This window comes from Dendropsophus ebraccatus, chromosome 6, assembly GCF_027789765.1.
Source record: "Dendropsophus ebraccatus isolate aDenEbr1 chromosome 6, aDenEbr1.pat, whole genome shotgun sequence".
Lineage (NCBI taxonomy): Eukaryota > Metazoa > Chordata > Amphibia > Anura > Hylidae > Dendropsophus > Dendropsophus ebraccatus.
The window spans coordinates 15,840,303-15,864,119 of record NC_091459.1 but is presented as its reverse complement, the minus strand read 5'-3'; the positions used below and the strand labels follow the sequence as shown (position 1 = coordinate 15,864,119).

The 23,817-nt window shown below is 43.8% G+C and overlaps 1 protein-coding gene across 5 annotated transcripts in view; it reads left to right on the top strand.

Annotated features, from left to right (window-relative positions):
- Window positions 1-6,028, top strand: part of EIF4G1 (eukaryotic translation initiation factor 4 gamma 1) — a 55,845-nt gene extending 49,817 nt beyond the window's left edge. For all 5 annotated transcript variants that reach the window (XM_069974546.1, XM_069974543.1, XM_069974545.1 and 2 more), the window contains 9 exons: window positions 44-171; window positions 672-844; window positions 1,541-1,666; window positions 1,765-1,846; window positions 1,944-2,042; window positions 2,145-2,279; window positions 2,875-2,956; window positions 3,044-3,184; window positions 4,689-6,028. In XM_069974546.1, coding sequence (XP_069830647.1) covers window positions 44-171; window positions 672-844; window positions 1,541-1,666; window positions 1,765-1,846; window positions 1,944-2,042; window positions 2,145-2,279; window positions 2,875-2,956; window positions 3,044-3,184; window positions 4,689-4,879 — 1,157 coding nt within the window. In that variant the 3' untranslated portion in view covers window positions 4,880-6,028. The remainder of the gene's footprint in view (window positions 1-43; window positions 172-671; window positions 845-1,540; window positions 1,667-1,764; window positions 1,847-1,943; window positions 2,043-2,144; window positions 2,280-2,874; window positions 2,957-3,043; window positions 3,185-4,688) is intronic.
- The last annotated feature ends 17,789 nt before the right edge of the window (window positions 6,029-23,817 follow it).

The following is a 23,817-nucleotide window of genomic DNA, read 5'->3' as shown; positions in this document are numbered from 1 at the left end:
CCTATAATCCACATTATATTGATTCATACTTTTAACTTTCCAGTTAAGCGTGAGCCACCACCATCAGCCGCTGTCCCGGTTGCTCCCTCCAAACCTGCCTTGTCAGAGGAAGAATTAGAAAAGAAATCTAAATCGATTATAGAAGAATATCTCCACATTAATGACATGAAGGTAAGTCACGACTTCTAAGAGCAGTTTTTCCTCGGCTCTGTCCCTCGCCCTTCCTCGGCTCTGTCCCTCGCCCTTCCTCGGCTCTGTCCCTCGCCCTTCCTCGGCTCTGTCCCTCGCCCTTCCTCGGCTCTGTCCCTCGCCCTTCCTCGGCTCTGTCCCTCGCCCTTCCTCGGCTCTGTCCCTCGCCCTTCCTCGGCTCTGTCCCTCGCCCTTCCTCGGCTCTGTCCCTCGCCCTTCCTCGGCTCTGTCCCTAGCCCTTCCTCGGCTCTGTCCCTCGCCCTTCCTCGGCTCTGTCCCTCGCCCTTCCTCGGCTCTGTCCCTCGCCCTTCCTCGGCTCTGTCCCTCGCCCTTCCTCGGCTCTGTCCCTCGCCCTTCCTCGGCTCTGTCCCTCGCCCTTCCTCGGCTCTGTCCCTCGCCCTTCCTCGGCTCTGTCCCTCGCCCTTCCTCGGCTCTGTCCCTCGCCCTTCCTCGGCTCAACAGTCTTTTTGTCTACCCTACAGGAAGCACTTCAATGTGTACAAGAGCTCAACAGCCCTTCACTGCTTTTCATCTTTGTACGAAACGGTATTGAGTCCACGTTAGAGAGGAGCACCATTGCTCGGGAACACATGGGTCTTCTGTTGTATTCTTTGGTGAAGACTGGTGCACTACCTAAGGAACAGTATTACAAAGGGTATTTACAATTAAGATATATATTTTCTTTTTACAATATACATTTGGATGTTGGCCATTGGGTGTTTATGCTATAACATAGGGTGAATATCTAGGTTTTGTTTATAAAATATAGGTATAAAGGGGTAAAAAAAATCTTTCAAATCATCTGGTCTCAGCAAGTGCTAGATATTTATAATTTACTTCTTTTTTAAAAAAAAAATCCCAAGTCTTCCAGTACTTATCAGCTGATGTATGTCCTGCAGCAAGTGGTATATTCTCTCCAGTCTTACACTGCTCTCTGCTGCCACCTCTGTCCAGAGCAGCAGCAAATCCCCATAGAAAATCTCTTCCGCTCTCCAGACCTGGAAAGAATCCCACTTCCTGCAGTAAATACAGCAGCTGATAAGTACTAGAAGACTTGAGATTTTTGTTTTTATAAAATTACAAATCTCTGGCACTTTCCAGGACTAGTTGATTGGAAAGAATTTATTTTTTTATTTTTTTTGTGAACTACCTCTTTAATTCCATGACATTGGTCACTACAGATGCAGCCTGGCCTTTCTTTATTTGCTGTTTATCACACGTTATAGCATAATATCTGTAAACTAACAGTATTCTAATGTTGGGTATAATAAAGTGACTAATACAGCTGCCTTTTGTTTACCAGTTATTTAAGATAAAGTATGGCTCATTTTATTTTATTTTCTTATTTCAGAGTCTTAGAAGTACTTGAAGTAGCTGAAGATATGGAGATAGACATCCCTCATATCTGGCTTTATTTAGCTGAACTTATCAGTCCAGTCCTAACAGAAGGAGGAATTCCTATGGGCGAGTTATTCAGGTAATGTATAGGCTGACATTACTGGACTCTGCTTAGAACATTCGGAGATTTGTCGCCCATGTAGATATTACAATGCTGTTTTTGCTTTCTTTTTCCAGAGAGTTGACGAAACCCTTAATACCCATCGGAAAGGCCGGTATATTGTTAGCAGAAATTCTCGGTTTGCAGTGTAAAGGAATGGTGAGTTTTTTTTGTGCTCCTGAGTCTAGAACATTAGATTTGATTTTTTTTTTTGAACTGCTATTGACCCCCTGTCACCATCTTACTACTTTTACAGTCGCATAAGAAAGCCGGTTCCCTTTGGCAAGAATCCGGACTAAGCTGGAAAGAGTTTTTGTCAAAAGATCAGGATATGAACAAGTTTATCAGTGACAATGTAAGTCTAGAAAGCGAGCACATGTCTGTCCGCACTGTCCTATGTGTATCCATTCTATGGACTAAAGAACCAACATCCTTACCTTGTTCTTTATCGTTGCAGAAACTCGAGTACACGTTGGGAGACGAGTCCGAGACGCCCAGTAAGAAAGATCTTTCCCCGGCGGAGTTAGAAAAAATGCTCGCTAAACTATTAAAAGAGAACAGTACTAACCAGAAGATTTTTGACTGGATTGAAGTAAGAATACGGAGCATAGATTAGACCTTATTGTTTTCTTATCCATTTGTTAAAGCTTGGGCTGGGTTCACACTGTTTTTTAAATCAGTTTTTTTTTTTTCCCCCCATGTGTTTTTTTGCTAAAAAATCCGTTGTTTTGATCTCTTTTTTTCATTGGCTTCCCTTATAAAAAAAAAAAAAAAATCAAAACACACCTGTTTTTTTTAACATACACAAAAATTAGGTCCGCTATGTTTTTGTGTACGTTAACAGTTGCTTTCTGATCCGTGTTTTTTATATATATATTGGAAGTCGATGGGAAAACAAATGCGCACACACAACGGTTTGCAAAAACTGCATGTGAACTTAGCCTTACAGGAAAAAAATGACAGAGGCAATAGTCTGTTAATGGGATTTGAAAGTCAAGAGTCCTTAAAGGGGTACTCCAGCGAAAATCTGGTCTGGTCTTCTCAATGCTAAACTTGGCCTAGATCATAGGACCATTTAGTGTGATATATGCAGTATAAGGGAACATGGAAAGAACCAGTGCTGAGAAACTCATCACTTGGTAAGAGATTTTAGATACACCATTTAACTTGTCTTTTTTTCCCCACAGGCCAGCTTGACCGACCAGCAGTTATCGTCTAATTCATTTGTCAGGACCCTCATGAGTTCTGTCTGCAACTCCGCCATAATCTGTAAGTATGGGGTCTTTGTTCTTGGTTTAGACTTTTTTTTTTTTTTTTTTTCCCCCAGTGCTTAAACTGACTTTTTTTCTTTTGTAGTTGAGAATCCCTGCAGAGTCGATGTTAGTGTCATCCACAACAGAGCTAAACTGCTTCAAAAATACCTAAATAATGAAGCAAAGGAACTACAAGCTCTGTACGCTTTGCAGACCCTTGTTGTAAAACTTGACCAGCCACCAAGTAAGTTACTTTATTCATACATTATATACTCACACTCCTGTGCTTGAGGGTTTGTCAACCATTGTGAATTTTCTTTACAGCATTTTTTTTCTGCATAAATTTCATCTAAATCATTAAACTTTAGTCCTCCAGCTGTTACAAGCATGCAAAAAATCAGAGCGGCACTCCGTGGTAAATGGGTGGTGCACGGGGAAAGGAGCGTAGTCCCAGCAAAATCAAAAAGTAAAAATTCCGGCAACTCACCACTTGATCATCATATAGTATAGATTTATTTCGGTTCCATAAACCAAGTGTGAACAGTGTAACAGCAGAACGCGTTTCGGCAATGTGCCTTTATCCACTGCCTGACAGTTGATAAAGGCACATTGCCGAAACGCGTTACACTGTTCACACTTGGTTTATGGAACCGAAATAAATCTATACTATATGATGATCAAGTGGTGAGTTGCTGGGATTTTTACTTTTTCATTCTCCAGCTGTTACAAGACTGCAATTCCCATCATGCTAAAGCTTTAGCTGTCCAGGCATGATGGGAATTGTAATTTTGTAACCGCTGGAGGGCCTGAGTTTGACTCCTATAATCTATACAAAATCAGATTTCACAAATAAAGATACACAAATGTTAACAAAATGAAATTAATCTTTAATACATTAGATATGTCAATACATTGGGCGGATGGCAGATTTAATTTGAGTCTATGGGACAGCTTGAAAGTTCTGTGCATATTCCGTAGTGTGCACATACCATTAGCAGCAACTGACTAAGATTTGTATAGAAGTCACTTTCTTACATCTGCAAGAATATGTAGTTTAAAAAAATAGTGCCCGTACTTATACTTATTTGGTTTTATGCCAGCACCCTGTATTCCTAACAGTGTAGATTTCACAACCTTAAAGGGAATCTGTCACTAGGTTTATGCTGCCTGAAATGAGGGCAACATAAACTAGTGACAGAAATGCTGAACAGATCGGTGTATTACGGACATCATTTTGTTTAGCCGTTCTCCTAATATGTTGGAGAATAGGATTCTTGCCACACCCCGCCCCCCAGCTGCTGATTGACAGCTAACTGCCTATACCCAGCATGAATAGATAACTGCCAATCATCAGCTGGTGGGAGGAGTTTTCTGCTTCATATGAATATCCAGGACTACTGGGCTTACACACATAATGGAGAGGACTACTTATTGTCCATGTTATTCAGGAGGATATCTCTGGATCAGCAGCACAGAACAAAGAAAGTGATACATCATTCTGTTCAGCTTTTCTTCTCTCCCTTAGATAGGACAGAATAAACCTGCTGACAGAGTCCCTGACATCTTTTATTTTTTCTAATACAACTGACAAGCGGCAGATTGGGTGGCATGCTGGCGGTCTGCCCCCATGATCAGTTATTGATTATGCAGTTTTTAGGATAGGCCACCAATATCTTAAGTTGCAGAAATCTTTTTACCTAAAATTTTGGTCCCATCATACCAACATTTTTTTTTCTTCTCCCTCTTAGACCTCTTAAGGATGTTCTTTGATGCGCTATACGATGAAGATGTGATAAAGGAAGAACCATTTTACAAGTGGGAATCCAGTAAAGATGCAGCCGAGCAGCAAGGAAAAGGTGTTGCGCTGAAATCTGTCACCGCCTTCTTTACATGGTTACGGGAAGCAGAAGATGAATCCGATACTGATCACAAGGACTAAAAAAATTCGCCTTTATGCTTGCTCTTGTTTTCTTTGGGGCTTCCAGTTTTTGTTTTTTGTTTTTTGTTTTTTTTCAAATTTTTTTTTTCTCCTTCCCCTGCAGACTTTTTAACAAAGAAACACATGAATTCCAATGATTTTGCATTTGTGAGAATGTATTGACTCTTGCTGAATGATAAAAAGCCTGACATAGGGAGGTAGCCTGGCACAAAGGCATTGAAGGTCAGAACTGCTGGTATTTGCAGGCAGTTGGTAGAAAGAAGCCTTGGCACATGGGCAGGCGGCAATGGGTTTGTTTGTTTTTTCCTCTCAATGCAACAATCTGTTGGGGTTTCACTTAATAAGAGTACTTGAGGTATTTTGGAACTGCTAAAAAAGAAGGGTGGAAAGCTGTGTCCCACTTTCTTCCCCTCTTCATCACCTAAGTGGGGCACACGCAGACCTTACACTTGTGCAGACTTTTTTTTTTCTTTTTTTTTTTTCCCCCCCAAAGAGCAATTGGAGCCTACATGCTTCAGTGGGACGGAGCACTCGAGCTTCTCTGTTGCTCTTTATGGCTGAAATATAGATATATAAATATATATATAAATATATATAATTATTACAAATTGTTTTTGGTTTGAAGATGGCAGCAAGCCATTTTTGAATCTTGTGTTTTGCTCTCCACATTGTGGAGTTCAGGACACTGACCGAATTATTATTATTTTTTTTTTTTATTAAACAGAAACAATGAACTTCTAATTGATTTGTAATTCATGTTGCTGGATATTCTACCAGCAGCGGGATTTTTTTTTTTTTTTTTTTCCCCTGCTTTTTTTTTTTTTTTTTGGTTAGACTTATTTTTTTCCTTTCACAGACCTCCCTTCTCAGTGGAGTTAGAGAATTTTATTTCTATTCAGATCACCATGTGTTGGAAAGAGGCATCTCTCAACCCTAGCAAATTCTGTATTTATAGAGAAAGCAAAGCCTTTTGGTTATTCGTCCTTCCAAAATGTTTTGGAGGTTCTTGTAATTATTAAACCAAGTAAGAATGAAATTTGTAAATACTTTTTGCTTTCTTTATTAAGTATTTAATGATTCTGACATAAAAAAAATTTCCCCGGAAACCTCTTTTCACAGAAACTGGAAATAAATGAGAACCTTACGTAATGTGTCTTGTATTTCTCTGTACGCTAAATGGGTCTCTGCTTCCCATATTACGACATGGATTCTGTGCTTAATCCCTGCTTTATGTAGTTGTAAGGCAAAGAAAATTGATCCGTTTAGGCTGGGTTCACACTGCATTTTTGCAGTCCGTTGTATGAAAGCAATGGATTTTAACCCTTAGGCGACCCTGGACATACCCGTACATCCAGGGCGGCCTCCCCGTGTTCAGAGCGGGGCCGCTCCCTAAGGAGGAACTTGCATAACAAGTCAGTTTTACCCCAGGACGAACGGCGTAAAAACACAAGCCCCCAAATAAAAAATTAGTTTTTTTTTTTTTTTTTTTTTTTCCCAATTTCAACACACTTTGAATTTTTTTCTGGTTTCACAGTGTACCAAATGCAAAAATTCAGCCTGTCATTGCAAAGTACAATTAGTGGTGCAAAAAATAAGGGCTCATGTGGGTCTCTAGGTGTAAAAATGCAAGTGCTATGGCCTTTTAAACACAAGGAGGAAAAAACGAAAATGCAAAAATTAAAATTGGCTCGGTCCTCTAAGGGTTAAAGGATGCTTTTGTTTTGATCCATTTTTCCATTGACTTTCTTTTATATACAGTTGTATGAAAAAGTTTGGGCACCCCTATTAATCTTAATCATTTTAAGTTATCAAAATGTTGGTTTTTGCAGTAGCGATTTCAGTTTGCTATATCTAATAACCGATGGACACAGTAATATGTTAGGATTGAAATGAGGTTTATTGTACTAACAGAAAATGTGCAATATGCATTCAAACTAAATTTGACAGGTGCAAAAGTATGGGCACCCTTATTATTTTCTTGATTTGAATACTCCTAACTACTTTTTACTGACTAATGGTGCGTTTACACAGACAGATTTATCTGACAGATCTTTGAAGCCCAGACCAGGAACAGACTATAAACAGGGATCAGCTCATAAAGGAAAGACTGGGATCTATCCTCTTTTCAAATCCATTCCTGGCTTTGGCTTCCAAAATCTGTCAGATAAATCTGTCTGTGTAAACGCACCCTTACTGAAGCACTGAATTGGTTTGGTAACCTCATTGAGCTTTGAACTTCATAGCCAGGTGTATCCAATCATGAGAACAGGTATTTAAGGTGGCCACTTGGACGTTGTTTGCCTATTTGAATCTTCTCTGAAGAGTCACATCATGGGCTCCTCAAAACAACTCTCAAAGGATCTGAAAACAAAGATTGTTCAACATAGATGTTCAGGGGAAGGATACAAAAAGTTGTCTGAGAGAATTAACCTGTCAGTTTCCACTGTGAGGAACATAGTAAGGGAATGGAAGACCACATGGACAGTTCTTGTTAAGCCCAGAAGTGGCAGGCCAAGAAAAACATCAAAAAGGCAGAGAAGAAGAATGGTGAGAACAGACCACCTTCAATCCACAGACCACCTCCAATCCACAGACCACCTCCAAAGACCTGCAGCATCATTTTGCTGCAGATGGTGTCACTGTGTATCTGTCAACAATACAATGCACTTTGCACAAGGAGAAGCTGTATATAGGAGTGATGCGAAAGAAGCCTTCTGCAAGCACGCCACACACAGTTACCCAAGGGATGCAAGCACGCCACACACAGTTACCCAAGGGATGCAAGCACGCCACACACACAGTTGCCTGAGGGATGCAAGCACACCACACACACAGTCGCCTGAGGGATGCAAGCACGCCACACAGTTACCCAAGGGATGCAAGCACGCCACACACAGAGTCGCCTGAGGGATGCAAGCACACCACACACACAGTCGCCTGAGGGATGCAAGCACGCCACACACGGTTACCCAAGGGATGCAAGCACGCCACACACAGTCGCCTGAGGGAAGCAAGCACGCCACACACACAGTCGCCTGAGGGATGCAAGCACGCCACACACAGTCGCCTGAGGGATGCAAGCACGGCACACACAGTCGCCTAAGGGATGCAAAAGCACATTTGGACAAGCCAGTTTCATTTTGGAAGAAGGTCCTGTGGACTGATGAAACAAAGATTGAGTTGTTTGGTCATACAAAAAGGCCTTATGCAATGGGTCAAAAAAACAACATTCTAAGAAAAACACTTGCTACCCATTGTAGAATTTGGTGCAGGTTCCATCATGCTTTGGGGCTGTGTGGCCAATGCCGGCATCGGGAATCTTGTTAAAGTTGAGGGTCGCATGGATTCCATCAGATTCTTGAGAATAATGTTCAAGAATCAGTGACGAAGTTAGTTACGCCGGGGATGGATATTTCAGCAAGACAATGATCCAAAACACCGCTCCAAATCTACTCAGGCAGTCATGTAGAGGAACAATTAAAATGTTGTAGAATGGCCATTCCAGTCCTCAGACCTGAAGATCGTTGAACATCTGTGGGATTATATGAAGCGGGCTGTCCATGCTCGGTGACCATCAAACTTAACTGAAATTATATATATTTTTTTTTTAAGAGGAATGGTCAAAAATACCTTGATCCAGGAACTCATTCAAACCTACAGGAAGAGACTAGAGGCTGTGATTTTTGCAAAAGCAGGATCTACTAAATATTAATGTCACTTTTCTGTTGAGGTGCCAATACTTTTGCACCTGTCAAATTTAGTTTGAATGCATATTGCACATTTTCTGTTAGTACAATAAATCTCATTTCAATCCTGAAATATTACGGTGTCCATCAGTTATTTGATATAGCAAACTGAAATAGCTGTTGCAAAAAAAAAAAACTAATTTTGATAACTAAAAATGATTACGATTAATAGGGGTGCCCAAACTTTTTCATATGACTGTATTTAAAAAAAAAAAAAGGATTTTTTTTTTTAGTCCAGAGGAATGTGGTCTACCACCTTTTTGTGTATGCTTTTATGATGAAAGTCAATTGAAAAACGGATGCACAAATGCATGTTTTTTAAATCCGTTTCTTTGCATAACACAAATGGCAAAAATGCAGTGTGAACCCAGCCTAAGGGTGCCTTTACACCTGCCGGATCTGCAGCGGATTTTCATGCTGCGAGTTTGCAGCGAATTCAGCTGCGGATCCTGTACTGTGAAGCTCAATGGGTCCCATGCACGCAGCGGATCCGCTGCCTGCATGGAACCTGGCCCCTTTAACCCCTGCGCCCCCGCCGGCTGCCCGCAGCTTACAGCCCCGGCCCCCTTAAACCCCCGCACCGCCCGATTGCAGCCCTGGCCCGAGCATACATCACCCGCTCGGGCCGTGGCTGTGGCGCTGATGGGAGCATCACACAGCCACAGCCCGAGCAGGTGATGTATGCTCGGGGCCAGGGCTGCAATCGGGCGTGCGGGGGTTTAAGGGGGCCGGGGCTGTAAGCTGCCAGGGTTAAAGGGGCCGGATCCCATGCAGGCAGCGGATCCGCTGCGTGTATGGGACCCATTGAGCTTCACATTACAGGATCCGCAGCATTTGAAGCCAAAGCAGGGTATTGATTTGAACTGAGAAGAAATCTCAGTCTTCTCTTTATGACCTGTTCTCAGTTTATAGTCTGTTCCTGGCTTTGGCTTCAAAAAAAAAAGTCAGATAAATCTATTTAAAGGCACTCTAAGGATTAAAAAGGGTTTCCCGGATTTATCCACAGGATAGGCTCTCAGTATTTGATTGGTGGGTACCGACACTCCCGGCTCTCCCACCATCAGCTGTTTAGCTCCCTACAATGAGAACAGAGTTGGAAGCAGTTGGCTATTTTAGAAGGGAAGTGCCACAATTGTTTTTCCTACTGTTTTATTTCACTTATGCTTTGATGGAGCCTTTGTTCAAAGGGGAACTATTGGCAGGTTAGACGAATCTAACCTGCTGATGTCCCTATTGCACAGGAGGGATGCAGGCGATGAATGGTATAACTCTTATCTTCCCCCTTGATGACGTTCTGGTGCAGTTAGTAGTTTGCTCCAGTAAATCTGTTAGAAGCACTGCCGCCCCCATAGCACCAATCTGCCCCCTGCTGGATCATTAGGAAGGACTGTGTCGGCCGTGGGCTATGGGGGCAGGCATTTTTCCTAGTGGCCTTACTGGACCTTGGAGCACACAGAGAATTGCATTGGAACAGCGCCGAGGAAGAAGGTAAGACACATACCTTTATCCTCCACATCTCCTTTGCAATAATAACATCAGCAGGTTAGATTTGTCTAACGTGCTGATAGTTCCCCTTTAAGGGGATATGAGAAAGAACAGTTTACCTAAAATATGTACAGTATTCATATATAGTCAACATAAAGGGGGAGATTTATGAAAGGGTGTAAATATACACCTGGTGTAAACTGCCCACAGCAACCAATCACAGCTCAGCTTTTGTTATACCAGATCTGAAAGCTGAGCTGTGATTGGTTGCTGTGGGCAGTTTACACCAGGTGTATATTTACACCCTTTCATAAATGATAATATTTTCATAATGTGTCTACAAACCCCAGTTAAAATGATGCTTTGGGACGTCGCTCTAAAAGGTTAAAGGGCATCTGTCAGCTCGAATTTTCATTCCAAACTGCTGACACTGTTAGATAGCTATTAGGACAATGAGACACATGGTACCTTTCCTATATCTATCTGTGCTTCCAGAACTTAGAAACTGCTTTTATTATATAGTACAAAGAGTCGGAGGCTTTCCTGAGCTTGTGAAGTGCACCAAGCTGTAACATCCCCAGAGAGAGAGGAGATGGCATTCCACCTTGCGGCCGATCAGGAGCTTTGAAAAGCCTCTATCTAAGGGTTATATTACACTGAGCGATTTTTAACGACTAACGATAAACGATCGCAAACGAGATTGTTTATCGTTAACCTAAAATCGTTCACCATATTACACGGAACGATAATCGTAAGTTACGATCGTTATTATGATCGTTTATTCCTTCTGATCCCAGAAAAGCAATGGACAATAAGCAATTACACTGAACGATTAGTGAAAAAATGCGGAACTTGAGCGAACGAATGTGGAATTACAGCGAATAATTAACGATAATTTTAGGTTCAGATCTAAATTAACGATCAACGACATACGAATGATTTTTCGATCGTCGCTTGCAATTACACAGAACGATTATCGTTTTAATTCGAAACGATTTAACGATTTTTCGCACGATAATCGTCCCGTGTAATAGGGCCCTAACAGTGTCAGCTGTTTGGAACCTGAATTACAGCTGACAGATTCCCTTTAGCTTTTTATAAGAGACCTGAAGGTTTGGTGCCAGAATAGACTGATATTTAGAGCTAGTCATAATTCCACTAGGGCTGGGTGATCTAACCAAAGCCACTGATGAACGGTTTAAATTTTTCCCAAAGTCACAATTACATTTTGGTCCCACCCCACCTCTCAAACAGACGCAGACAATGCAGCGTGTCTTGTATTTCGGCTAGTAAGATACTTAGGCAGCCTGTGTACAGGAAAATTAAAATTTTTCAGGCCTGTGTCCCAGTGCAGTTAGGATGGAGGAGAGAGAACACTGCAGCTGCCCTGACACGGCCTGCTAAACTGTTGCCAGATAGAGACGATCGAACTGCGGTAATTTTCAGGTTCGTTCGAACTTGAACATTTGGCATATGATTCCCGATGCCTTCCCGTTCTGTGGGGAAGGTGGAGACAGCCCAAATACTGTCTGAAAAACAGGGATACAGCCTACTAGTCAGTACACAGCCTATAGTAGTCAGTATAATGGGATCACTCAGCTTTCCCAGCATCTTGAATAGTAGTCAGTATATTGAGGGTCACTCAGCTTTGATATTGGAAAGATGGAAAGCTATGGGTGGGCTATTTATTAATGCAAAAATGATTTTTGGAGGAATACCCCTGTGAAAATGACACTTTGCCATTGAGAGATTTAGCCACGGAGAGAACTCTCATATATATATATATATATATAGAGAGAGAGAGAGAGAGAGAGAGAGAGAGAGAGAGAGAGATAATATATACATACATACAGATAAAGGGGTAGAACGGCACTGTGTAGACTCGCAGTCAAAAAGCTTCCAGCTTGAGGGTGCACGACTCAGGTAACCGACCCCCGGTACCTTCAGAGTAGTAGAAAGGGAAGAGACGGCACTCCGAAATAAAGTGAAGGTGTATTTTATTCACTTAACACGTGTGGCAACGTTTCGGCTCCGCTCTAGAGTCTTTCTCAAGCAGTTACAAGGTAGTGACATTTATATCAGAGGTTCCGCCCGCCCGCCATGCCTCCCAATTAGTGACATCAGAGAGTGTGCATATAGCAACAGAGTATAAAGCAGCTCATCGCAACATCAGATTAGTGTGAATCATATATACATATACAGCGTGTATAATACAGACTCCATACAATGAATAATGTACATCTAGTGCATCAAAATAGTCCAATTTTAGCCATATATACATCCCAGTAAGGGACCGGAAGGAAGAGGACGTCACTCACCGGCCCAGCTATCGAGCCAATCCACCTTCAGAGTCGCCACATGACACACCGTTTGTAAACAAAACGTCCACGCAGGTCCGGAAGTACTCCGGTCACATGGTGTGCACATGACTTCCATCGAGGGCCAGGCACTATGAAGATCTTGGCACATGCGTATAGAGGTCCATAGAGTTACTGGGCGCCATCTTGGAGCATGGAAAGAGACTCTCTGTTGCCCAAAACTCTGTTCCGATCACATGAACAACCTCACACACGCTCATATGATAGATTAAGGTTACCGGGCGCCATCTTGGAGTGGGGAAACCACTCTCCGTCGCCCACAAAAATAAACAGTCCGAGAGGGGTTTCAAAATCACGGCCACCAACTGTGAAGAGATAACCACTGGTAATAACACGTCCATGCGGTCTCACTGTTCCCAATTTTGCTATGGTGATCACTGTTCCCTCACCGGAACAGGAAACCGAAAGTAAAGAAAACTCAGGCAGAGTGGTCATGTGATTAAGCCTGGGCAATAAGCACTCTAAATAAAAATGTTTATAGTCATATTAAAAAAAAAGTGTATGTAGAACATACAGCACCCACAGAAGTCAATGCAATGCTACTTTATTGAAAAATCCTAAAAACCCCTTTAAAGGGGTAGTTCAACAAAAACCAAATCAAATGGTGCTAGAGATTTGTAATGTACTTCTATAAAAAAAAAATCTCAAGTCTTCCAGTACTTATCAGCTACTGTATGTCCTGCAGGAAGTGCCATTCTTTCCAGTCTGGAGAGCAGGAGAGGTTTTCTATAGCGATTTGCTGCTGCTCTGGCCAGTTCCTGACATGGACAGAGGTGGCAGCAGAGAGCACTGTGTCAGACTGGAAAAAACTAAAGGGGTAGTTCAACAAAAAAAAAAATCTTTTAAAACAACTAGTCCCAGCAAGTGCCAGAGATTTGAAATTTACTTCTATTAAAACAATTTCCAGTACTTATCAGTTGCTGTATGTCCTGCAAGAAGTGGTGTATAGAGATGATCGAACAGCAGAACATCTTAGTTTCTATAGAACTCAAACCTTGTCGAACCTTCCGCATTTGATTCCTGATACCTTCCCGATCCGTGGGGAAGGAGGAGACAGCCCGGGTACCGCCTGGAATTCCGGGATACATCCTATTACCTAGGCTGAATACCATAATTCCAGGCGGTACCTGGGTTGTCTCTTACTTCCCCACGCACTGGGAAGGCATCGGGAATTAAAAGCGGAAGGTTTGACAAGGTTCAAGTTCTATAGAAACTAAAATTTTCCGCTGTTCGATCATCTCTATACACCACTTCCTGCAGGACATACAGCAACTGATAAGTACTGGAAATTGTTTTAATAGAAGTAAATTTCAAATCTCTGGCACTTGCTGGGACTAGTTGTTTTGAAAGATTTTTTTTTTGTTGAACTACCCCTTTAGTTAGAGTGTTTGCCCAGAGTACCCCTTTAACTGCACTCTTCCTATAGAGATACTAATCTGTGAGGGGAGAAGCTAGAGAGCAGCCGTCCAGTCAACACTTCTCTACAGGCTTGGAACCTGTTTCCTTGGTTGTCCGTTTTGATTTGGAGAGTAAGGGCCCTATTACACAGAGCCGATTCAGCAGATTATCGCTCCTTCTAATGGTCCGTTTACACAAAGCGATAATTCGCCCAATCGATCGTTTAACGATTTTGAAGTAACAATTTGGTTTTTATAACAATCAGCGTTTAGACGAATAAATCGTTAGAAAAGTTATTATTGCGATCATTTTTAAGATCGCTTAAGCCCATCTCACATATACGGTGAATCGGTGAAAGACTGTTTACACAAAGCGATCTGTGAATTTTTAGCGAACGACCAACGACGATTTAAGAACATGTTAAAGATCACAATGAACGATTTCTCGCTTGTCGCTTGATCATTCGCTGTGTTTACACAAGCCGATTATCATTCAAATGCGATCGGTATAGCAAAAATTTGAACGGTAATTGTTCCGTGTAAACGCACCATAAAGACAACAATCATCGGCCGCCGAATGCGCATCGTTCATGTAATAGTAATGCACGGCTGATGACTGCGGAAAGACAATAATAAAGTATATACATTACCTCTGCCGCTCCTCAGGGTCTTCCTGACCTCTCTCTACAGCCACTGGTGCAACTTCAGAGTCGGTCTCTGAAGTGATAGGCTGCTCAGCCAATCACTGACTGGGACGGGACCACCACAGCCAGTGATTGGTTGGACAGCCTGTCACGTCAAAGACCAGATCTGGGGGGGGTTAGCCAGGAAGACACCGGGGAGTGGCAGAGGTAATGTACAGTATATACTTTATTATTTTACACAAGGTCTGCACGGACATCACTACCAATCTTCTTATTGAGGCTCTGTAAGCGCCTAGTAAGTTTACATTACCAATCATCCCTATGTTTCTATTCTACCAGCAACGCTTCTTCACGACAGGAGATGTCACTGCAGGATTACAGATGAAGAAACGCATCAGCCTGATGAGCAGCCACAATATACAAGACATGTCGTATTGCAGCGAATAGGGTTTATTACTGTTCTTATTGCACCTACACAATAGCTTATGCTGTGCTGCAATTAGGTTACAGGGAATCAGGGTTACAGGGTTTTGGGCAGGGGTGTAGCTTAGATTCACAGGGCCCCCTCTCTTACGCACAACACAAAGAACTGCACATATAAATATATATATATATATACTGTGTATGCTCTATGATATGGCCAAAAAATAAAATCTCTTGTGACCAGAGGCAGAATCCTGGCAGCAGCTACAAGAGTGACTGGCAGAGCAGAGAGCCAATGGCTGCTTGCTATGTCAGTCCACTGTTTTTACCTATAAGGGCCAATTAGGAGCCGTTATGGTTAAATATATAGGTGCAGAAGCAGACTACCTTCTACTTAACTCCTTATGTACTGCAGTGTGTAAGGGACCCAAAATTCAGAAGACAAAGAGAAATCTGCTTTACTGCTTGTGCACTGATAACCACTGACCTCTGCACAGCAGCTGGAGAACAGAGGTTACATAAGGGGTTAAGCAGAAGGACACGCTCTTACCTTCTCCCCCGGGCTCCATAGCAATTGCCTACCCTGCCTCTATGGTAGCTACGCCACTGGTTTTGGGGCCAAACTAGAGAGCAAGGACATGCACAACTCTCAATAATAAAAGAGTGGGTGCACAGTGCCAGTACATAAAAAGTCCAACCATACAAAGTATAGAAAAGACATGTACCATAATGGGACAACTGGCACACAGTTTCTGCCCCCAAACCACCGACCCCTGAGGAAGTCCGGGTGTGCGGACGGAACGCGCGGGACTCTTTGGAAGGCAACCCAGTTTGTCCCTGCTACTATTATTTGGTGATACACAGCTTTGGTCAATCTCTTTCATTTGTCGGGCACCGACTCCGCATCGCTACGTGTAATAGCGGTGCACGGTTGACAATTTGCAAAGTGCATACATTACCTATCCATGGTCCAGGGCTCCTCCTGCGCTCTGCTTCTCCCCGGTCCCTTGCGCTGCAGCTTCTGAGCGTCCTGCCTTAGCTGACAGGCCGCTCAGCCAATCACTGGCTGGGACCGCCGCAGCCACTCTGAAGCTGCAGCGCACAGGACCTGGGGAGAAGCAGACCGCAAGAGGAGCCCTGGACTATGGATAGGTAATGTATGCAGTTTAAACAAGGGCTGCAAGGACATCACTAACAATGTCCATGCAGCCCTTGTTAAACGTTTATCGGGCCGTGTAATAGGCCCAGTAAATGAGTTTACAGTTAATATCAGGCCCCCATCGGCCGTGTAATAGGACCCTTACTATATAGTGAACCACCATCTCTCCATGTTTTTGTATATATATTATTCAGTTCAGTTTAGAAAGCATTGTGCATAGGTGCCACTGACGAGTGCCATCAGCCTGCATGACGCTCCAGCATGTTGTTATCGGCAGGCAGCTGTCAACATGACATAAATTGTAATAAGTGACAAGTGATCACTATTGCTGATGAACAACATCTAGATGCTCTAAAATGGCGCCCCCCAGAGCACAGCCCAAGAGATGATGGCAGAAGCTGCTTGACTAAGGAGAAACAGTCCTCTAAAGCAGTGTTTCTTAACCTCCATAAGCCTAGTACCCCCTAGTCTAAAAACTTCTACCAAGTACCCCCAAAGCTACAGCTCATCATAATAATCAAACACACACAGCTGTCAGCATATTATACTGCAGTTTTGTCAGCGATGCAAATTTATCACAAAAGAAAAAAAAATACAATAGTGGAACAATCCTGAGAGATCGCTAGAGAGCAGAACAGGGCTTTAAGTATAGCTGTCATCTTTCTTGGGTCCTAACTGTGGCGCAAAGTACTTAGATGCCCCCAGGACTTATAGTAGAGCCGACCAGCAGGCATTCATAAGAAAAACATGCAAGCACGTATCAATACTGGAAGGTAACAGGAATGAGGTTAGCAAGTTACCCTTAGATCACTGAACCTGGAATGATGGAATAGATGATAATTTAAATAAATGATAATATCACCAACTAGGAATGATACAAGGCTCAAGGACCCAGAGAAACAGAAACGAGCAAAACAAACGAAAACAACTGAGCAAAGAGGTGAGGAGGTGGAGATGATATATATCCTCAGGAGAACATGCCAGAAGACTCCAGAACCTGCAGGCTGAGCTTATAAATACAGGTGGACAGGCGCATGCCTGCCACTAGAGGGAGCCCAATCCTCCATGAGGCCAGCTCAGAGCAAGAGAAGCTGAGAGAAAGCTAAGATTGCAGCGCAGTGTGACCCAGAGCAGGTAGGGGGGTAACAGACGTGGCCACGTGCCGTTATCGATCAGGCAATCTACACAGCCATATACATAGTAATTACTATGGAGACGATTTGGAGCCTGGACCTCACCGCCAGACCTCCAATCACATGAGTATACCTGCGCGGCCACCAGAACCTGTTATATGCCGCTGTCATCCTCTGCTCTGGGTAGTTACAGGAGGAGATCAGCTGCAGAGCCTTCCGATAGCCTGCACCAACATGACCGTTACCATCTGAAGTAGCATATCACATTTTACAAGGAGTAGGAACCATCTGCATTTGTTAGCTGTCCTTACTCCTATGCAGAGTTTCCACAGCAACCCACGCTATTAGCACAGGGCGCCATGGAAACCACAAGAGGGACAGGAAACTAAGGATGCTCTATGCACAGTGCTCCCAACTCTGGGAATTGAATCCCCACTCAAACTACAGTACAGCAAACCAGCACCGTTGTTCAGAGCGATGACCTGCTGGAAACTGATCACTGCTATGGGGTTTCCCTGGCGGAAACAGAAGGTTTTGGCGCACATTGCGCCAAATCCTTCTGCTTCTGTCGACGAATCCTTGTGGCAGTAAGCAGAGACAACGCTGGAGAGGGATGTACTTTTCCTCAACTTTTTTTTCCCTTTTTTACAGGAAAAAGATAAATAATTTTTTTTTTTATTAGTAAAAGTGATCTTGGGGTGGAAAATTTCAATTAAAGTTTTAATAAGTTTATGCTCCAACCGGGATCTCTCGCCGCGCCGTATAAAACTGAAAACAGAAAACCCTGTCAGTGCACACAATGAAGCGCACGGCTACGGCCGCATGCTCCATTGAGCGCCGCAATCAGAAGTCTGCGGTTGCAAAGATCATCCGGCCGGTACTCCAGTACCGTCCGGGATGATCTTTTCAGAGACCGGCCGTTCCACGACCCAGCCGGGTCACGGAACGGCCGGTCTCTTACGATGTGTGAACATAGCCTTTGGGGGCAAAATTTGTTGCCCCTAATAATTTTGTACTTGGGGCAACCCTCCGCCCCATGCTACGCCACTGAGAGGTAAGTATGCTGTTTTTTAATATTTTAGTTAACAGAATGGCGTATTCAAAAGTATTTCGCTTGCTGGGAAATTCCTTAGAGTATGATCGGAAATTTCAAGCAGAGCCGTCCACCTAAAGAATTGTCCGCTTGAAATTTCTGCTTGTATTCTGTAGTGGGAACATACCCTTAAAGAGTGATGCTTTTCCTACAGTCATAGCTCCCCCCCCCCCCAAACACACACCTTCCTGAGATTGGGCCACTGCACCTGATATTCAAGTGAATTGTTGGCTAGCAATTGCGACGTGACAAGTAACACCCTATTGCACGGGACAAGTGACAACCTAGTGGCAATTCACAAAATCTCACTAAGGCCCTATTGACATGTCCTGTAAAATTGTCCATGGTTGCAGATCTGGAGTGGTCCATGTGACGTGATCAGTGACAAAAACGGATACAATCAAAAAACTGTTTTTCACAGATCACAGGTTAAAGCTAGCGGACAACATCACGGTACCTAAAAAATCACTGGACTTGTGAATGAGGCCTAAATAGGGGTGTACACCATACAAAAATTACTTTTATTAAGCTTAAGCTAAAAATGCACAAAACCTCACAAATCCATAGCAGATAACAATGTCTTTTCCTGCACCTTAAGACTATGGTTTCTTCTGCAACTCTAAGGAGGCAAGAAAAAAACATACCGGTTGTATCTCACCAGTCCGGTCGTCCTGCTCCTGTGTCTCCTCGGATGCAGTATATTAGTCTTGACAGGTTGTGACCATTCTGGATCCTTGTACAAAACTGTCCCTGGTTACCCTTGTATTAGGACCCTATTACACCGGATTATTATTGTGCAGAAAATCGTTCTATCGTTCAAATTTAAACGATAATCGTCTTGTGTAATTGCAGGCAATGATCGAAAAATTGTTTGTGTGTTGTTGATTATTTATTTAGATCTGACCCTGCGGTGACCGTGGTGGTCGCACCTTTCAGTGCCCAACCTATATGGTTATATGGTTATATGGCTATATTGATCCCCAATGGTCGGTGACCTGCCGGGCTGTGATGGGTCCCTTGGACTCTTATTACGGTGGTCCAGAGTGGGGAGATGACCTACCCGGACTGTCAGTACCACCACCCACAGAAAAAGGGAAAATTACCCAAAGTTGGTGTAGCCTGTGTGTAGGTGCTGGTGCAATTATTACTGAGTCCCAGTAGAATAAATAAGGTGATCTTTACTGAAGAGACTGTGACAATACAGGGTAATGGTGCAACAAGTGGCTTCCGAGATACAGACTTTAGTTCACTGAATCTGTGCTGAGAGATGCTGAAGCGCTGAGGTAGGATAGAAGAGTTCTGGTTCAGTTTAGTGCTGAGTAGAGTAGAGGAGTTCAGAAGAGGGGAGAGGAGTTTGACGGGAGAGCCCCAACCCAGTTTAGTAATGTGCTCCGCCGTGAGAAGAAATACTTGAGAAGAAGACAATACTTGTGCCCATGTTTCGACCTGAATGTCGCTATAAGCACCTTCTGCCCCAGTCTTGGTTACCTGAGTGTAGCTAAGTGTCCGAGCGTGTCCAGTTTCACCTGCGCTGTGAGATAGCGTAAGTAGGCCTTGGATACGGCTGTTTTGCTCTATCCAGGTCAGTTCCTCCGTCTAGGATACCGCCCAGCTCTTTTAGTCCTCTTTAGCTGTTTAGCACTGCATCTTGTCTATAAGAGTAGCTTTTGAAAGGGAGGTCTATGCGTTCTCCATATGTGTGTACACTACCACATCTGGTCTGTCCCGGACAGGGAACCTGGCAGAGCCAGGCCCTGGCTACGTTCAGGAGGGATGCCTGATCTATGTGTGTTTCCTACTCCTTAGAGAATCAAAGAAAAACTAAGCTAAAGTGGCGCTACACTTTTTCTCCCCATGTGACAACTTCCTACAGGGTGTGTAAAAGTCCCTGTGAGTGATGGAGAAGAAAAAGGGTAAAGAATAGAGGATAGAGATAGGTAGAAGAAAAAGAGCATCTCTCATTGGTGCACAGAATCGCATAACAATACAGTAAACCTCTAATGGCTACAGCTGTGCAACATATGCAGACTTATAGTGACATCTAGTGGCAAAACTCATACACAACTTCATTACCACTTTACTTTAGAGTACAAGGCTTTTGCGACAGGTGCTCACACTAGAAACACCCGTGGTGGGACACCACAGCCCTAAAATCATTGTTAATCATTCGTTGTAATTTTGCATTCGTTCACTAATCGTTCTGTGTAATCGATTTGCTGGGATCAGATGGAGTAAACGATCATAGTAACGATCATAACTAACGACTATCGTTGTGTGTAATATGGTGAACGATTTCAGGTTAACAATAAACAATCTTGTTTGCGAATGTTTATCGTTTAAAAATCGCTCCATCTAATAGGACTCTAAATGTGTAGGTTACTGCCCCATCTCTCTCAGGGACCGTCTGTGCACTTGCCCTAAAAAGGGGCGACCTCTATTCCCTGGTATATCCCTTTGTACAGTATACCCTGTACAGAGTAAACCAGGGACTGTACAAAGGGATAGATCGAGGCAGGGGTCACCCTTACATAGAAGTAAATTACAAATCTCTGGCACCAGTTAACAGATTTTTTTTTTTTTGCTGAACTACCCCTTTAAGTGTTCTGTTTAGTTGTGTACTTAGCTGTCCCCGCTAGTTGCATCTGTTAGGCCTGTTATTTTGCGGAGTGTTCATTTGGTTGTTATAAGAGTCACTGAGCAGACATCAGCCGTATAAGTCATTCTCACCGCCTTTCCATCTATTTCAGGCTATATTTGTTCAGTAACTAAGCGCAGATAGACGATTCTGTGCGTCCCACTCGCTGATCAGGGTTATTAACCATCTGGGAGGCTTCACAAGTTTTACACAGGCAGTCGTCATGTAATATTGATCAGTTTCAGAACTTTGTGCAGATGGTTACTCTATTTTTATCAAATGTAGTTTCGCATTTTAGTGGTACATCAGCTAATATCAGCACATGTGAAAATGAATGCATGGATCTGGGATTCTCAACTTTTATGGAGCCATCTGTTGCTTATAACTGTCACTTAGGTGAGTGAAATAGTAAGCCAGCTAGGATTAAAGGGGTACTCCGGCGAAAATCTTTTTGTTTCAAATCAACTGGTTTCAGAAAGCTATACAGATTTGTAATTTACTTCTATTTAAAAATCTCTGGTCTTCCTGTACTTATGAGCTGCTGTAAGTCCTGCAGGAAGTGGTGTTTTCTTTCTAGTCTGACACAGTGCTCTCTGCTGACAGCTCCGTCTGGGGGTAGGTTCACACTATGGAATCTGCGTGGATAAGTTCTGGTGGATTTCTGGACTCCGTCACTCATACCTGCTCACGGCAGCGTGCATATCCACCAGCTCCATAGACACGATTCTGTGGTCGGACGGATTCTGCCTTCCGCCAAAAGAACTGATACGTCTATTCTTTCGGCAGACAGCGGAATGGGCCTGCCCATAGAATGGTGTCTATAAAGCCAGAAGAGAGGCGCGCGGCTGAAAGCAGGTACAAGCGACGGAATCCGCTGGAACTTATCAGCGCGGATTCCGTAGTGTGAACCCGGCCTGAGACAGGAACTGTCCAGAGCAGGAGAGGGTTTTCTATGGGGATTTGCCACTGCTTTGGACAGTTCCTGACATGGACAGCGGTGGCAGCCCAGGCCCCTTTAACCCCCCAGCCCCAAGCAAACATTACCTGCTTGGCGCCGCGGCTGTGTGCAACACTCCCGCCTCCCCTCGCTCCCCAATCACTGATTGGCTGATGGTGAGCAAGGGCAGCCGGGAGCGTCACACACAGCCGCAGTGCCGAGCAGGTATGTATGCTCGAGGCCGGGGCTGCAGGTGGGGGGCTGGCAGCGGGGGGGGTTAAAGGGGCCGGGTCCCATACACACCGCTGCATGTATGGGACCCATTCAGCTTCACAGTACAGGATCCGCAGCGGATTTCGCTGCAAACTCGCAGCGTTAAAATCCGCTGCGGATCTGGTACGTGTGAAGCTACCCTTAATAGTTATATGACTTTGCAATCTAAGTTCATGGGCTCCTCTGCTGCCACCACATTCGTGTCACCACATTCGTGTCTAAAGGCCCTATTCCACAGAACGATTATCGTTCGTATTCGGCCGATATCGGCCGCTACGGACGATAATCGTCCGGTGGAATAGAGTGCAGCGATCAGCCGACATCGTTCATGTTGGCTGATCGTTGCAGTCGCTTGTTTTTCAACATGTTGAAAAACAAGCGACTGATATAGCAGCGATCTGCTGCCGTCGCTCTGTTGAATAGGAGCATCGGCAGCAGACGCTGCTATATCCTATGGGCTGCCCGGACGATCACCGATCCCCCGGGCAGCCCCCCCGCAGCTCCCCGCCGCCTCCTCCCGCACTCACCTGCTCGCTGCAGCCGCGATGAATAGCGGCGGCAGCGAGCAGGGAACGAGGAGCAAACGAGCGCTGAGAGCGCTTGTTTGCTCCTCTAAACGACCTGTGGAATAGGGGCATTATAAAGCGATCAACGATTTCTCGTTCGGTCGTTAATCGTTAACTGCATTTCAACCAAACGATTATCGTTTAGATTCGAACGATTTAACGATAATCTGAACGATAATCGTCCGGTGGAATAGGGCCCTAAGCCATGCACTTCCCATTCCCCCGCTCTGATCCAGTATTAATACAGATACAATACACAAGGGGGAGGCTGCTTGTCAATACGTCTGCTCACTCTGCTAGGTAGTAATCACCGCTCGCTGTGCAGAGGCTGCTGCACACTGCGATAGTATTATCTGCACACTCTGGGTATTGTGTAGTCTAATAAGAATAAAGTACATGGACGCATGGAAGGAGACTGGGAAATGCAGGGCTTAGACACGGACGTTGGTGGCAGCAAAGAGGCCCATGTCATCCCTTAAAGGGGTTGTTCACCAAAATGTTTTTTCTTTCAAACCAACAGAGAGATTTGTAATTTACTTATATTAAAACACTTAAGTCTTCCAATACTTATCAGCAGCTGTATGTCCTGCAGGAAGTGGTGCATTCTTTCTAGACACAGTGCTTGAGATTTTTTAATAGAAGTAAATGACAAATCTCTGGCAATTTTTGGCACCAGTTGATATGAAAGTTTTTTTTTTTTTGTAAACTACCCCTTTAATTCTGCCACTCAAAGTAAACCCAGGGCTAAATAAAAAAAAAAGTACCGTATTTTTCGCTTTATAGGACGCACCTTTTGATAAGACGCACCCCTGATTTTAGGGGGAAAAATAGAAAAAAAAATATTTTGCTCATTGTCACAGTTTGGAGATAGCAGCAGTGTGATTGGTGCCAATCCCCCCTTATAGTGCCCCACATAGTAGCCAATGCCCCCATATAGTGCCCCACATAGTAGCCAATGCCCCCATATAGTGCCCCACATAGTAGCCAATGCCCCCATACAGTGCCCCATATAGTAGCCAGTGCCCCCATATAGTGCCCCACATAGTAGCCAATGCCCCCATATAGTGCC